The sequence below is a fragment of the Berghia stephanieae genome, chromosome 13, assembly GCF_034508935.2.
Source record: "Berghia stephanieae isolate SIO BIC M18660-M18661 chromosome 13, UCSD_Bste_1.3, whole genome shotgun sequence".
Taxonomy (NCBI): Eukaryota; Metazoa; Mollusca; class Gastropoda; order Nudibranchia; family Aeolidiidae; genus Berghia; species Berghia stephanieae.
Window position 1 is genome coordinate 27,838,090 of NC_088372.1, and position 12,975 is coordinate 27,851,064.

Below are 12,975 nucleotides of genomic sequence, written 5' to 3' on the forward strand. Positions count from 1 at the left end.
TGGCCTAGTGGCTGTGACCCGATTTTTTGGACTTTTGAGTGATGGGTCTCAGAAAAAGTTCCATAGATTTTTTGTTTATGGATAGATTTTAATGATTGATGTCTTATTTTCTTCAGGAGAAATTACTCTATCGTTTGGTGTAGTTTATTTTAAAATCAATGACAATTTAGTATAACTTTTGATTATGGATAAAATAGGGTAAAATTTAGCTTTGGATAATTAAAAGATTAAAACTTGGTAAATCAAAATTTCATGCTGGCACGTTTATTTAACATCTTAACTTTTTTATAAAATTAAATTCAGGGCAAAGTTGTATACCGCATTCATGAAATTCGTTCCAGTAAAATCCTTACTCAAATCTTAGCGGCCATTTTAGACCAGTTTTGAAATCCAAATGGTGGTTACTATGTACCGGAAATGCAACAATTTTCAGGTCACAAAGTCCGTCAGTAAATAACAAAGGCAAATCTTCTTCTTCTAGGTTCCATGCCTGGTCCAGGCTTCGGATACTGCATGAATTATCTCTCTCCATTCCTCCCTGTCTCTTGCTTTTTCTTGGATTGTTAGGTTGGTGAAGCCCTTCAGTTGGTCTATGAGTGTTTTTCTTTGTCTCCCCCGGGCGCGTTTACCAGGTATTTTTCCACAACTTGCCAGGTATTCATTCTTATCTTTCCTTACTATGTGTCCGAAAAAGGATAGTTGTCGATCCACTATTAAGGGCATTAGTTTCCTTTGTTGGTATGTTTGTTTTAGCACTTCTTCGTTCGTTTTGTGTGCAGTATACGATATTCTCTGCATCCTTCTCAAGCACCACATTTCAAAAGCTTCAATGTTCTTTTGTGTTTCTGCATTTGTAGTCCAGCTTTCGCATCCGTATAACAAGATTGGCCACACGTAGCACTTCAAGACTCGGAATCTAATCCCGAACGACATCTGTTTGTTTTTCAAAATGTTTCCCAGGTCCATGAAGGCCTGAAGGCAAATAGAAGACCATTTTTCAGCCTTTAAACTAACATAACTTTTTTTCTGCTTATCTGATTTTCACAATTTTGGTATCATTAGAATCGTGTTGAAAAGCACTTTAAAATGATATAGGTTTCATTGAGCTCAATCCAATTTGAATTTTTTACCAAAGTACCTACGATTAGTACGCCATGGCCGCAGCCATACCCTGACCCTACTACTACTACTACTACTACTACTACTACTACTACTGGTTCCTTCGTTTGGTTTTTCATTTTCTCAAGTTAGATTTGTTTACCTTCTCTGTTTTTGATTTATGTTTAACTTGAGTTGACGATTCCGAAACCAACGAATGCTCGTTGTCACTATCAACATCAACAAATGAAAGCGTCCTTCTTGGTTCGTTGCAATAAGACTTGCGCAAGCTGGATGCGGCTGATAATCCTGATCCATCCATCATTTTTTTAAAGGACTCTCACAAAATCCAAAGATAAATATAAAATAGTACATAATGTTATGTATCTAAATGCCCTAAGTTTTAAATAAATCGAAGAGATAGTGAGAGATTTCAAATTCAGGAAGACATGTCTTCTCGCGAATCGCACGAATGACGAATGATGGATGAACTTGTGGAGTGTGGAGTTGAATTTCTACTTTCACTTTCGTTTTCAGTTTAAGAGAAGCTTATGTCAAGTTTCATTAATTAGGTTCTTCTCTGGTATGGATATACGGGTTTTTAACGATATTACTGCAGAAGACTTCACTGCAAAGATATATCCAAAGGTAATCACAGTATCTACGTTAATGATTCTGATAAGGACTTAATTCCGACAAGGGACTGACGTTGGGGGGGGGGGGGGGGGGGGGGGGGGGGGGGGGGGGGGGGGGGGGGGGGGGGGGGGGGGGGGGGGGGGGGGGGGTGTCGTCTTCAACAACACTAGATACAAATCACGTCCGCTTTCCTCATGTGGTCACAGCCTCGTGTGTTTTTCATCATCATCATCATCATCATTATTATTATTATTATTATTATTATTATTGTTGTTGTTGTTGTTGTTGTTTATCATTTACTATTATTATTATTATTATTATTATTATTATTATTATTATTATTATTATTATTATTATTATTATTATTATTAACAATAATGATAATAATAATAATAATGATAATAATATTATTATATAATAATAATAATAATAATAATAATAATAATAATAATAATAATAATAATAATAATAATAATAATAACAATATTTATAATAATCTTGTTTTTATTTTTATCCTATATATTCTAATTATTAGAGGAAGCCCGTGATAATCCGAGGACTAGACTTAGGATCATGTTGTACCACTTGGAATCCAGCATATCTGTCTCAGAAAGTAGGAGACAGAGATGTCAAAGTTCACATTTCATCATCCTGTCAAATGGACTTCATAAATAAAAACTTTGTATACAGGTATGTATATTTATTTATTGCTATCATGAGTCATACTGTCGGTCTGGCAGGATTTTTTTTCTTCAGTCAAACATGGCTAATCCACCAATTTCAAGGACGTGGCAGAGATAGAACAATTTCTTGCCAAAGTAAACTTCAAAGTAAATACGAGTAAAACTGGGCACACCCTCATTAAAGTCAGCGATGAAATACACTGGAGAAGAATTTAAAATGTGGGATTGAGCACACCCTCATTAAAGTCAGCGATGAAATACACTGGAGAATAATTTAAAATGTAGGATTGAGCACACTCTCATTAAAGTCAGCGATGAAATACACTGGAGAATAATTTAAAATGTGGGATTGAGCACACTCTCATTAAAGTCAGCGATGAAATACACTGGAGAAGAATTTAAAATGTGGGATTGAGCACACCCTCATTAAAGTCAGCAATGAAATACACTGGAGAAGAATTTAAAATGTGGGATTGAGCACACCCTCATAAAAGTCAGCGATGAAATACACTGGAGAATAATTTAAAATGTGGGATTGAGCACACCCTCATTAAAGTCAGCCATGAAAAACACTGGAGAAGAATTTAAAATGTGGGATTGAGCACACCCTCATTAAAGTCAGCGATTAAATACACTGGAGAAGAAAATGTGGGATTGATGCTCTGAGATAAAGAAGACATCTGCTGACAAAAATGACTGTCAAACCTTGCCCTGTTCAAACTCACATTCATATGGAACAGACATTACAATATCAAACTCAACACCTGACTAAACATGCACAATGCTCCTGTAAAATCTATCCTTCTTTATAATTCTGGAACATGGGCACTTACCAAGGAAGATTTGGTTGTTTGCAGATTGCAGTCTATTAAACCGACAAATAAAATCAGAGAAAGACGGATTAAAATAAAAATTTGACTGTTTATAAGAAAGGAAATGACCCTTGCATGTCAATGTTGACGAGAAATTTAAATCAAGGAGTAAACAAATTGAGAGTATAGCATTAAATCTAGATTATAGGTTACTCTATAGTAGTCCAAACATACTGATACTGTCATTTTTGGGTCATGACAACGGTGGACATTAGGCTGTGCCATTTTAGATCTTTGAAAAGTTGGCCGCTTTGCATCATAAACAACCCCCCCCCCCCCCCCCCCCTTTCCTCTCTCTCTCTCTCTCTCTCTCTCTCTCTCTCTTCTCTCTCTCTCTCTCTCTCTCTCTCTCTCTCTCTCTCTCTCTCTCTCTCTCTCTCTCTTCTCTCTCTCTCTCTCTCTCTCTCTCTCTCTCTCTCTCTCTCTCTCTCTCTCTCTCTCTCTCTCTCTCTCTCTCACTATAATAGTTATATATTATTTAAGATTTCAGTATGACCCGTAATGTTTTCTTACTCATCATTTGTTTAACGATTCATTGATGATGTTATTAAATAAATCGTTTTGTATTATTTGTATCAAAAGCATTTAAATGATACTAGTAATTCATGCCTTTAACCATGTCATGTTATATTAAAACACATTTTTGAATTATCAGCTAAGTAGAAGTGAAATATTTTTCATTGGTATTTTCAGGTCTCTCCCCTTTGATGAATTTGTACAGAGAGCCTCAGAACTAGATCACAAAGAATTCTTTATTGATCAAGTGAGAATTAAAAACCATACTTTCCTAAAAAAAAAAAACTTTTGATATATATATCAAAAGTTATACATATATATATATATATATATATATATATATATATATATATATATATATATATATATATATATATATATATATATATATATATGTATATGTATATATATATATATATATATATATATATATATATATATATATATATATATATATATAATCTAAGACCAGTCATCCCTGCCACCAATATTAAATTAAAACTGGAACTTAAGGTGATCGAAACTTATGTTCTCCTCTACACGTGTGAAACCTGGACTCTAGACAAGGAATGTCAAAACTGCCTTGAAGCTTTCGAAATGTAGTTGTTCAGAAGATTGCTAAATATCAAATGGTCAGATAGAATAACAGACGAAGATGTTTACGTAGAATAGGGAAACCCATACAAATTGTGAAAACTATCAGAAAAAAGCAAATGGGCTTTCTTGACCGTGTATGGCAATGAGGGTGCATAGAAAGCCAAACACTTATTGGCTACATAATGGAAAAAGAGCTTGTGATTGTCAGAGGTTGACATTCCTGATTAGCTTGAGGCTGTCAACGAAAAACATCCCTTCAAACTCAGAGTACATGAGGGAGGCAGAGGATAGATCTTCATAGAGGCATATGATAGGCAACATGCATACAAGCTTAGGCCATGGATAAGTAAGAAAGTAAACTAACTGTCAAAGGTTGAAAAGTGCTAATCTGCATAATACACCATTACTATTGCTTAATCAAAAGAAATGCTTCCCTATTGAGAAGCTACCATGGTTCAGCCTTATTTAGCTGTTTAAAGTAAAGCTGCATTTTTTGTTTTTTGTTTTTAACTTTTTTTTTTCTTCTCAATCTCCTCTCTCGCACTTGTGCCAGAGTCTGATGCCCCCAACCTATTAGCTGTGATTTTAGACTAATTTCAATTCAATACTTCCGTTCTCTCTGTTTGTATTTTGTCACCATCACCTCTATATCATCGATGACTTTTTGATACTTCACAGACAGAAAAATATTACTTGAGAGCATTGGGAGACAATCCAAGGAAAGATGTTGCAAACATCAATGTACAGTACCCTCAGTTATCTCCAGACATTAGAATTCCAGAGTTCTTTTCACCTGATTCATTTTATTCTAGTGTTTTCCGAATAGCCTCCAAAGGTGTTCAGGTGTGGACACACTATGATGTAAGTAATATGTAGTCTATTAAAATTTATTGATATTTATTGCTCTTATAATTGAAGAGTGGTTTTCCATAATTCATTATTTCAGTTTTTCTGATTTTGAGATATTGAGGGTCATTTCCCTAAGAATCTCTCTTTGAGCTATATATTTTCTTATAAATAGACATAAAACTTGTATCAATTCAAGGAAAATCGTGTGTCATTTGATTCTTAAAATAAAATGAAGTTTAGGTTACAATTTCGCAAATAGAGGAAAAATCTCGAAAAGTGGAAAAATTTATTTATCTGGTTTTGGAAAACCACTCTTTAATTCATTCTTTCCTACTGGTAAAAAAGATAAAGCTTTAACTTTATTTCCAAATAACTTTTATTCTTAAATTTACTTTTATAGGTCTCAAGTGAGCAAATTGAGGGTTATTAAAATCATCCAAAGAAAATGATAATGCCTGAAGCTTCAGACCCAGGTTCCCCCTGAGCTACAGTTCAAGGTCATACTACTCATTGACATGATAACTTATGACATTGTTTGCAACTATTCGGAATCGAGTCTGAATAGTCTCCTGTGGCTATCAGACTCAAATTCCAATGCGCATGTGCAATCAACAGATTATTCAGACTCGTCTGGTTTTTGTTGTTTAAAAAAAATTATTTTAATTATAGATAATTACATAAAATTGATGCAAATGAAAATTTAAGGGGCATCGTAGCTCAGTGGTACGGTCTTTGCTTCCTACCCGAAAGGTACTGAGTTCGATCACCCGCCGCTGCGCAGTGTGGCCTTGAGCAAGTCACCTTGCCCTAGCTCACTTTGCGGCGCTGCTCTGCGGCTGACGCCTGGGTTATTCAAGTCTTCCCTTGGAATAGACCCTAAAGACAAATTTCCCCTTGGGAATGAAGAAAGGGAATTTTTTTTAAAATTTATTTTATAACAGTAATGGTATGGTAACTAAAGTAGCCTAAACCCCCTTTATTTGACGAGAAAGACAAAATCATAGATCACTTTAAAGTCCATTTGGAAATTGAAAAGAACAAGTCACAGTAACTGTGATCTAAAGGAAAAGCTTTTCTAACATAACAAGATTTCCACATAAAATCAGGACGAAAAAAAAATTGTTATAGGGTCAAACAGATAACAATCCATCCGCAGACAAGTATGGGGATGAGCTCAGTCAGTGTGATGTGGGCAAAATGAAATTTCTTCTGAACTCTTCTTCTATTTCTATATCAGTTTCACCCGCACCACTGCCACCTCTCTCTCTCTCTCTCTCTCTCTCTCTCTCTCTCTCTCTCTCTCTCTCTCTCTCCCTCCCTCTCTATCTCTCTCTCTCTCTGTCTCTCTCTCTCTTTCTTTCTCTCTCTCTCTCTCTCTCTCTCTCTCTCTCTCTCTCTCTCTCTCTCTCTCTCTCTCTTTTTTTTTTTTTTTTTTTTTTTTTCATAAATTCAATATTAATAAATACAATATTATTTATTTTATGGTTCTAATAATATGAAATGGGCGTCAATGTGTATTATAAACAAATCAGGGTATTTGAATAATGTCTTTCTTACTGACATGATTTGCATTGCAGGTAATGGACAATATCCTTATTGAGATTGTGGGAAGGAAGAAAGTGGTGTTGTATCATCCCAAAGATATAGACAATCTGTACATGAACGGTAATTCGGTGACTATTTAATTTGCAATGATGTCTTATGTATTGTCTTGGTGTTCTTTAAATAGTTATTATTATTATTGTTATTATCATCATCATCATCATCGTTTCTTTACTTTTAAAAACTCTTTCACCTTCATTCCCATCATCTGTCCTCGCAGGGGACAAGTCTGAAATTCTTGATGTGGACAACCCAGATTTGGACAGATTCCCCAAATTTGCGTCTGCCGTTCCTTACATCGGATTCATGGAACCTGGAGATGTTCTGTTCATACCAGGTAAAGTTAATTTGTATATGATGAGATTTTTGTTATTGTTTTTATTGTAAACACAAAGCATGAGTCATTGATGCTACAAAAAAATCAGGCGTTTTTATTTCGTTTTGTTTGTTTGTATTTTCAAATACAGCTCTTTCAGCCAACACCATAAGATTTGTCAAATGGGTATTGATAAAGTTTAGACATTTTATTGAATAAGCATATCCTTCCTCCATGTTTGATCTAATTGATCAAAGTGATTAAAGATTTCTATGCGCAGTGATTTATGACTAGATGGTTGGATAAGGTAAAGGACGACATGAAAGAATTGGGCCTGGAGGAAGATGATGCTCAGAACCGAGGTGTAGGGAATGTGGCATTCATTATGGCTACCCTGCAAAATGCGGTATAAGCTGAAAGAAGAAGATCAAAGTTATTAAATCTTGCCTAAGAAAACAACAAACAAAATCCCCCCCCCCCCCCCCCCCCCCCCCCCAAAAAAAAAATAAAAAAATTTTTAATCAAGGTGCTTAGAGTGTGGCAAAACATGCAACCTCAACAAGTTCAAAACATTTTGACAAAGTAAGTGTTACCCCAAGAAAACATCCAATTGCATCATGTATGGCTCACCCGTGTTACATTGTATTCCGTGTTACTTTCCGCTCAGACATACTATTCCACTTAATTTAACCCTCATATAACAATAACATTATTACAGTCTTATCATTATTCACTATCATATGTTCTCCAATTATATTTATTTGATTATATACCTATACAATTTTTATTTGATGCAACTAGAGTTCAGTTACTGCGCTTTTATTAAAAAAAAAAAAAATAGTAAGAAATATTGTCATGTTATTCTACCAGAGAATCAAATTCAGCTTAACTCACTCAACCCTAACACCGACTATATCCGTAGTTTACCTGGGTTACTTTAACTCCATGCCTATTCATTACATTTTCTGAGACTAATTATAGGCGTTGTATCAAAGCTAATGTGTCAAGTTTTTACACGTTGATGGTAGTTGAATAAAACTATCTATTTATTTTTAATACATTTTTTCCAATTTTGAAAACTAGCAAAAATCTATAAGATTGAGTGAGTTAAAAGGGTTTATGAAATTTTATCACACTGTGGTACAGAATGTGAGCTTTCAGATGGCAAAATATCCACTAGATGTCCTCCAAGTATTTTACAAGGAGTCCCAAACTAACAGCATCTCCGAACATGGAGATAGAAACATACAGCTCATAAAGCACAATTATATAATCTTTTTTTTGACAAAGATAATGTTACCGCTGGCCAGCTGCTCATTTTACGTTGACTATGATAGTAAAATATGAGTCAAGAGCCTTTTCCCATGTAAAAGTGATACTAATTAACAGAGGTGCCTAAATGAGTCAATAAAATGGAGATAAAGATAAAGGGAGTAAATCTGACTCTTGAATGAACAACACAAAACAAATGACGTTTTGTCCTGACCCTGGCCCGTATACCCTGGCTGAGAGGGAAACAGTCAAATTTATAGTTAGTTTTGGGAGATGATATTTTTTTCTTTGTAAATCATCTCTCTGTTATGCACTGTATTGTGTTTTGTTTACATATATATGATTTATAAACATTTGAGTGTGTTCCTCTTAGTGGGGACCTGTGCTTAACGTTAGGATGAGACATTTAGGTGATCTCAAACTATGTAAATACTTTGATAATGTGCTGTTGGAATCTACACATCTGTTCCCTATTTGAACCAATTCCCCTTTGTCTTACCTTTTGTTGGGTATACTTTAATTTTAATTCTAGAACTTTTTACTATCGATGATATGATCTTAATGTGTCGCAAGTGCTGTAAAACCCTTTAAAACAAACCATATATTATCATATTTTTTAAATCTTTCAATCCTCAGCCTTGTGGTTACACAACATGAAATATGAAGAATTTGGTGTGGCGGTCAACGTATTCTGGAGACATCTGGACAAAAACGTCTATGACAGTAAAGACCCGTATGGAAACCATGACCCCATGCCAGCTCAGAGAGCCAATCAGATTGTAGACAGGGCCCTTAAAGTATTGGAAGAACTACCAGAGGAGTACCGCGATTTCTATGCCAGGAAATTGTGTATTAGAATCAAATCAAAGGCTTGTGTGGATGGTGACCAAGAACAAAGATGATTTGATTGGAGTTTGTCACAATTTCTGTAGTCGTATACAGAGGGTCAGCAATTGGATTCAATAGTCTGATGTCACATCACCCAGCAACGGTGGCCATCGTGGTGCTAAACAAAGAAAATCTGTACTTTTTATTCTTCATGCTGGCTAGAACTTTTCATATGTCTTGTGATTAGAATGTGTAAAAGTCGAAACATGATCAGATTTATGTTTTTTTTCTCCTCTGGATAGCTTTTATGCTCATCGGAGAAATATTTCATAAGGACGTCCGCCATTGTTCCGATAGTTTAGAGCCAGTTTCTAAGTTACCATGCGTCATTACGAGAGAAGTGACGTTGCGACTGTTGAAGCATATTACTTACCTGTCTATTTCAAAATACTTTGTGTATTTTGTGCCAGATCAAAACAAGGCCAGCAACCTAGTCAATGCTGGACAGAGACAGCTATGTCGTCTATTGGTATGACACTTGTCTTCGTTGAGTCCTTGGAAAAGGCTCTTCACTCATAATTTTTCACCGTACACAGGTGTCAAATGAGTACCTGGCCGTTAACAGCGTTGTCTTTGTCCGAAAAAAAATGTAATTTCGTTGATGCTTTGGAACTGACTGGATTTTCAACATGACAATGAGGGTGGTGTTACACAACTTACCATTGACATGCCATTTCATATCCACTTTGATTGAATGTGTGTGAGAGGGGTGGGGGAGGGTTTCTATGTAATTAGGCCTTTGAACCTAATGGCTTTTCAACAAAAGAGAGGTGTGTAGTAGACAGCTTAGCATTGACACGCCTTTTCATTTCCATTTCACTTCACCTCTGACTCTGAGTAGCTGCGCATCATTCATTATCAATTATCGCACAAGAACTTTCGATCTTATTTTAGCTTTACATTTTACTAAAAGAAAGCACTGTGCTTACACATTGGAGTTTAAAATCAAAATACTATGTGAAGTCGATGAAAAAAAAGTTGATCAAGACGGAGATACAGTAAAATTACTTTAAACCGAAAGAAGCTAAACCGAAAAATACCTTAAACCGCAAAGAATTTAATAAATTGTGCTAGTTTCTTCATTATCTTTGTACTAATTCTTACGATGAACCGAAATACTTTTAAGCGGACTTTCTTTAAACCGAAACAACTTGAGAGCACCTTCCCTTTTTCTCTCTATATTTTTATTTAAAAATTCGGGAAGGAGGCCACACATAATAATGCCCAGCGATATTAAACAGAGCGTAAGTATAAGATTAAGATGAGGGTGATGGGTGGGGGGGGGGGGGGGGGGGGGCAAATACTTCAATCACTGCACTTGGGCTTGGCCAACACCACAGTCGCACAGACTGGGAAAGGAAGACAGCGGGTGACTGGCAGGCGAAAAATGAGGAAAGAGGGGGAGTTGGGGTGTAGAATCACGCAAGCGAGATGTTCTCGCTCATGTGTTGATGCTTTGGAACTGACTGGATTTTCAACACGATAAGAGGGGGGGGGGGGGGGGGGGGGGTGGGAGACAACTTACCATTAACATGCCATTTCATTCCCACTTTGTTTAAATGTGTGTGTGAGGAGGGGGGGGGGGGAGGTTCTATGTAATTAGGCCTTTGAACCTAATGGCTTTTCAACAAAAGAGAGATGTGTAGTAGACAGCTTAGCATTGACACGCCTTTTCATTTCCATTTCACTTCACCTCTGAGTAGCTGTGCATCATTCATTATCAATTATCGCACAAGAATTTTCGATCTTATTTTAGCTTTGCATTTTACTAAAAGATGTCTAAAAGAAAGCTCTGTGCTTACACGTTTGAGTTTAAAATCAAAATACTATGTGAAGTCGATGAAAAAAAAGTTGATCAAGACGGAGATATGTAAAATACACGGCATCCCGAACTCAACTCTTTCAACAATTTTGAATTGAAAACGAAAACCCCCAAAAATATTTTTAAAACACACACACACACACAAAAAAAAAAATTAATGGCTACAAAGACGGCATTTATTCAACAACTCCATTTAACGGGAAACCCATGATACTATTAAATGAGCAAATTCCTTAAATAGTTACTACCCTTGAAAAACATTGCAAAACGGGAACTTGCTTTAAACCAAAATGTCTTTAAACCGAAATGGTTTAGAAGGTCCCCAAAATTTCGGTTTAAAGTAATTCTACTGTATGTAGAAAACACGGCATCCCGAACTCAACTCTTTCAACAATTTTGAATTGAAAACGAAAACCCCCAAAAATATTTTTAAAACACACCAAAAAAAAAAAAAGAAAAAATAATAATAAAATTAAAAAATAATATTTTTTAAAATGGTTACGAATACGGCATTTATTCAACAACTACATTTAAGGGGAAACCCATGATACGATTAAATGAGCAAATTTCTTAAATAGTTACTACCCTTGAAAAACATCGCAAAACGGGAACTTGCTTTAAACCAAGATGTCTTTAAACCGAAATGGTTTAGAAGGTCCCCAAAATTTCGGTTTAAGGTAATTCTACTGTATGTGAATATATTTTATAAAGCTTATTTATTCATTCTTGTAATTCACTTTTGTAAATCCAATTTCCTTCTTGATGAATAAAGTTCGAGCTCTGGAAGCTTGAGTCTCATGCTGTTGCTGTTGTCATGAGGAAGACTACAAGAATTGATGTAGGTTTAGAACATTAGTTATGTTCTAGTTGGTGGTTATCTACACATTTCGGTCCAAACTTTGCTATGTCTTCTATATCATATGTTATTACCAAAAAAAAAAAAAATTCACTTTATTTACCTCCAAGGGAAATTTGTCTTTTAGGAATTATTCAAAAGGAAGACTGATTGTTTTGTTGTTTTTAAGGGTTTTACGGGGCTTGCAACACATTAAGGTCATATCAGCGCCAGTAAAAAGGAAGAAAATGGGATAGTGAAAAGTTCTATAATTACAATAAAGCATCCAAGAAAAGGGAAGACAAAGGGGAATTGGTTCAAATAAGAAACAGGTGTAGATTCCAAAAGCACTCTATCAAAGTACTTAGTTTGAGATCACAAAAAGTCTCATCCAGACATAAGCACAGATCCCCGCTAAGAGGAACACACTCAAATGTTTTACAAATCATATATAAAATAAAGAAAGCATAATACAGTGCATAACAGAGAGGTGATTTACAATGAAAAAAATATCATCTCTCAAAACTATAACTATACATTCGACTGTTTCCCTCCCAGCCAAGGAACTCCAGCAAGGATCAGGACAAAAGTAAGTAATCTCATTCCAAGACAAAGACAGAAAGCATGTTGGAAAACAGATATAAGGGGATAGAAGACACAGTATGTACCCCCTGCCCACTATGGGAGGTCAGGAACCCTGCCCAGAGGGAAGACTGAAATAATCCGGGCATCAGCCACGGTGCAGCGCCGCAAAGACATCTAGTTAGGGTGAGGTAATTTTCTCAAGGCAGGTAATTATCAAACTCAATACCTTTCTGGTATGAAGCAAAGACCATAGTGCTGAGCCACGCTGCCCTTTTAATGTAGCCTCGTAGTTCTTGTTCTGGATTGAGACTGCAAATTACACCCAAGTCCTGCTTACTTTGTGTCAAGGCCAAGGTCAAGTTCAGCACACAATGCCCACCATGGGAGGTCAGAAAAACCCCACC

At 35.8% G+C, this 12,975-nt stretch overlaps 2 protein-coding genes across 2 annotated transcripts; one reads left to right on the top strand and one right to left on the bottom strand.

Annotated features, from left to right (window-relative positions):
- Window positions 1–477: 477 nt before the first annotated feature.
- LOC144959270 (uncharacterized) lies at window positions 478–1,423 on the bottom strand. Its single transcript, XM_078891814.1, has 2 exons — window positions 1,262–1,423; window positions 478–972 (listed from the first exon to the last, which is right to left on the bottom strand). The coding sequence occupies exons 1-2, from the start codon at window positions 1,421–1,423 to the stop codon at window positions 478–480; spliced, it is 657 nt and encodes a 218-aa protein (XP_078747940.1).
- Window positions 1,424–1,615: 192 nt separating this feature from the next.
- On the top strand, window positions 1,616–10,166 carry LOC144958642 (tRNA wybutosine-synthesizing protein 5-like). Its single transcript, XM_078890745.1, has 7 exons — window positions 1,616–1,746; window positions 2,270–2,424; window positions 3,983–4,052; window positions 5,081–5,263; window positions 6,829–6,916; window positions 7,074–7,190; window positions 9,078–10,166. Exons 1-7 carry the CDS (start codon window positions 1,684–1,686, stop codon window positions 9,341–9,343), a joined length of 942 nt encoding a protein of 313 aa, XP_078746871.1. The 5' UTR covers window positions 1,616–1,683; the 3' UTR covers window positions 9,344–10,166.
- The last annotated feature ends 2,809 nt before the right edge of the window (window positions 10,167–12,975 follow it).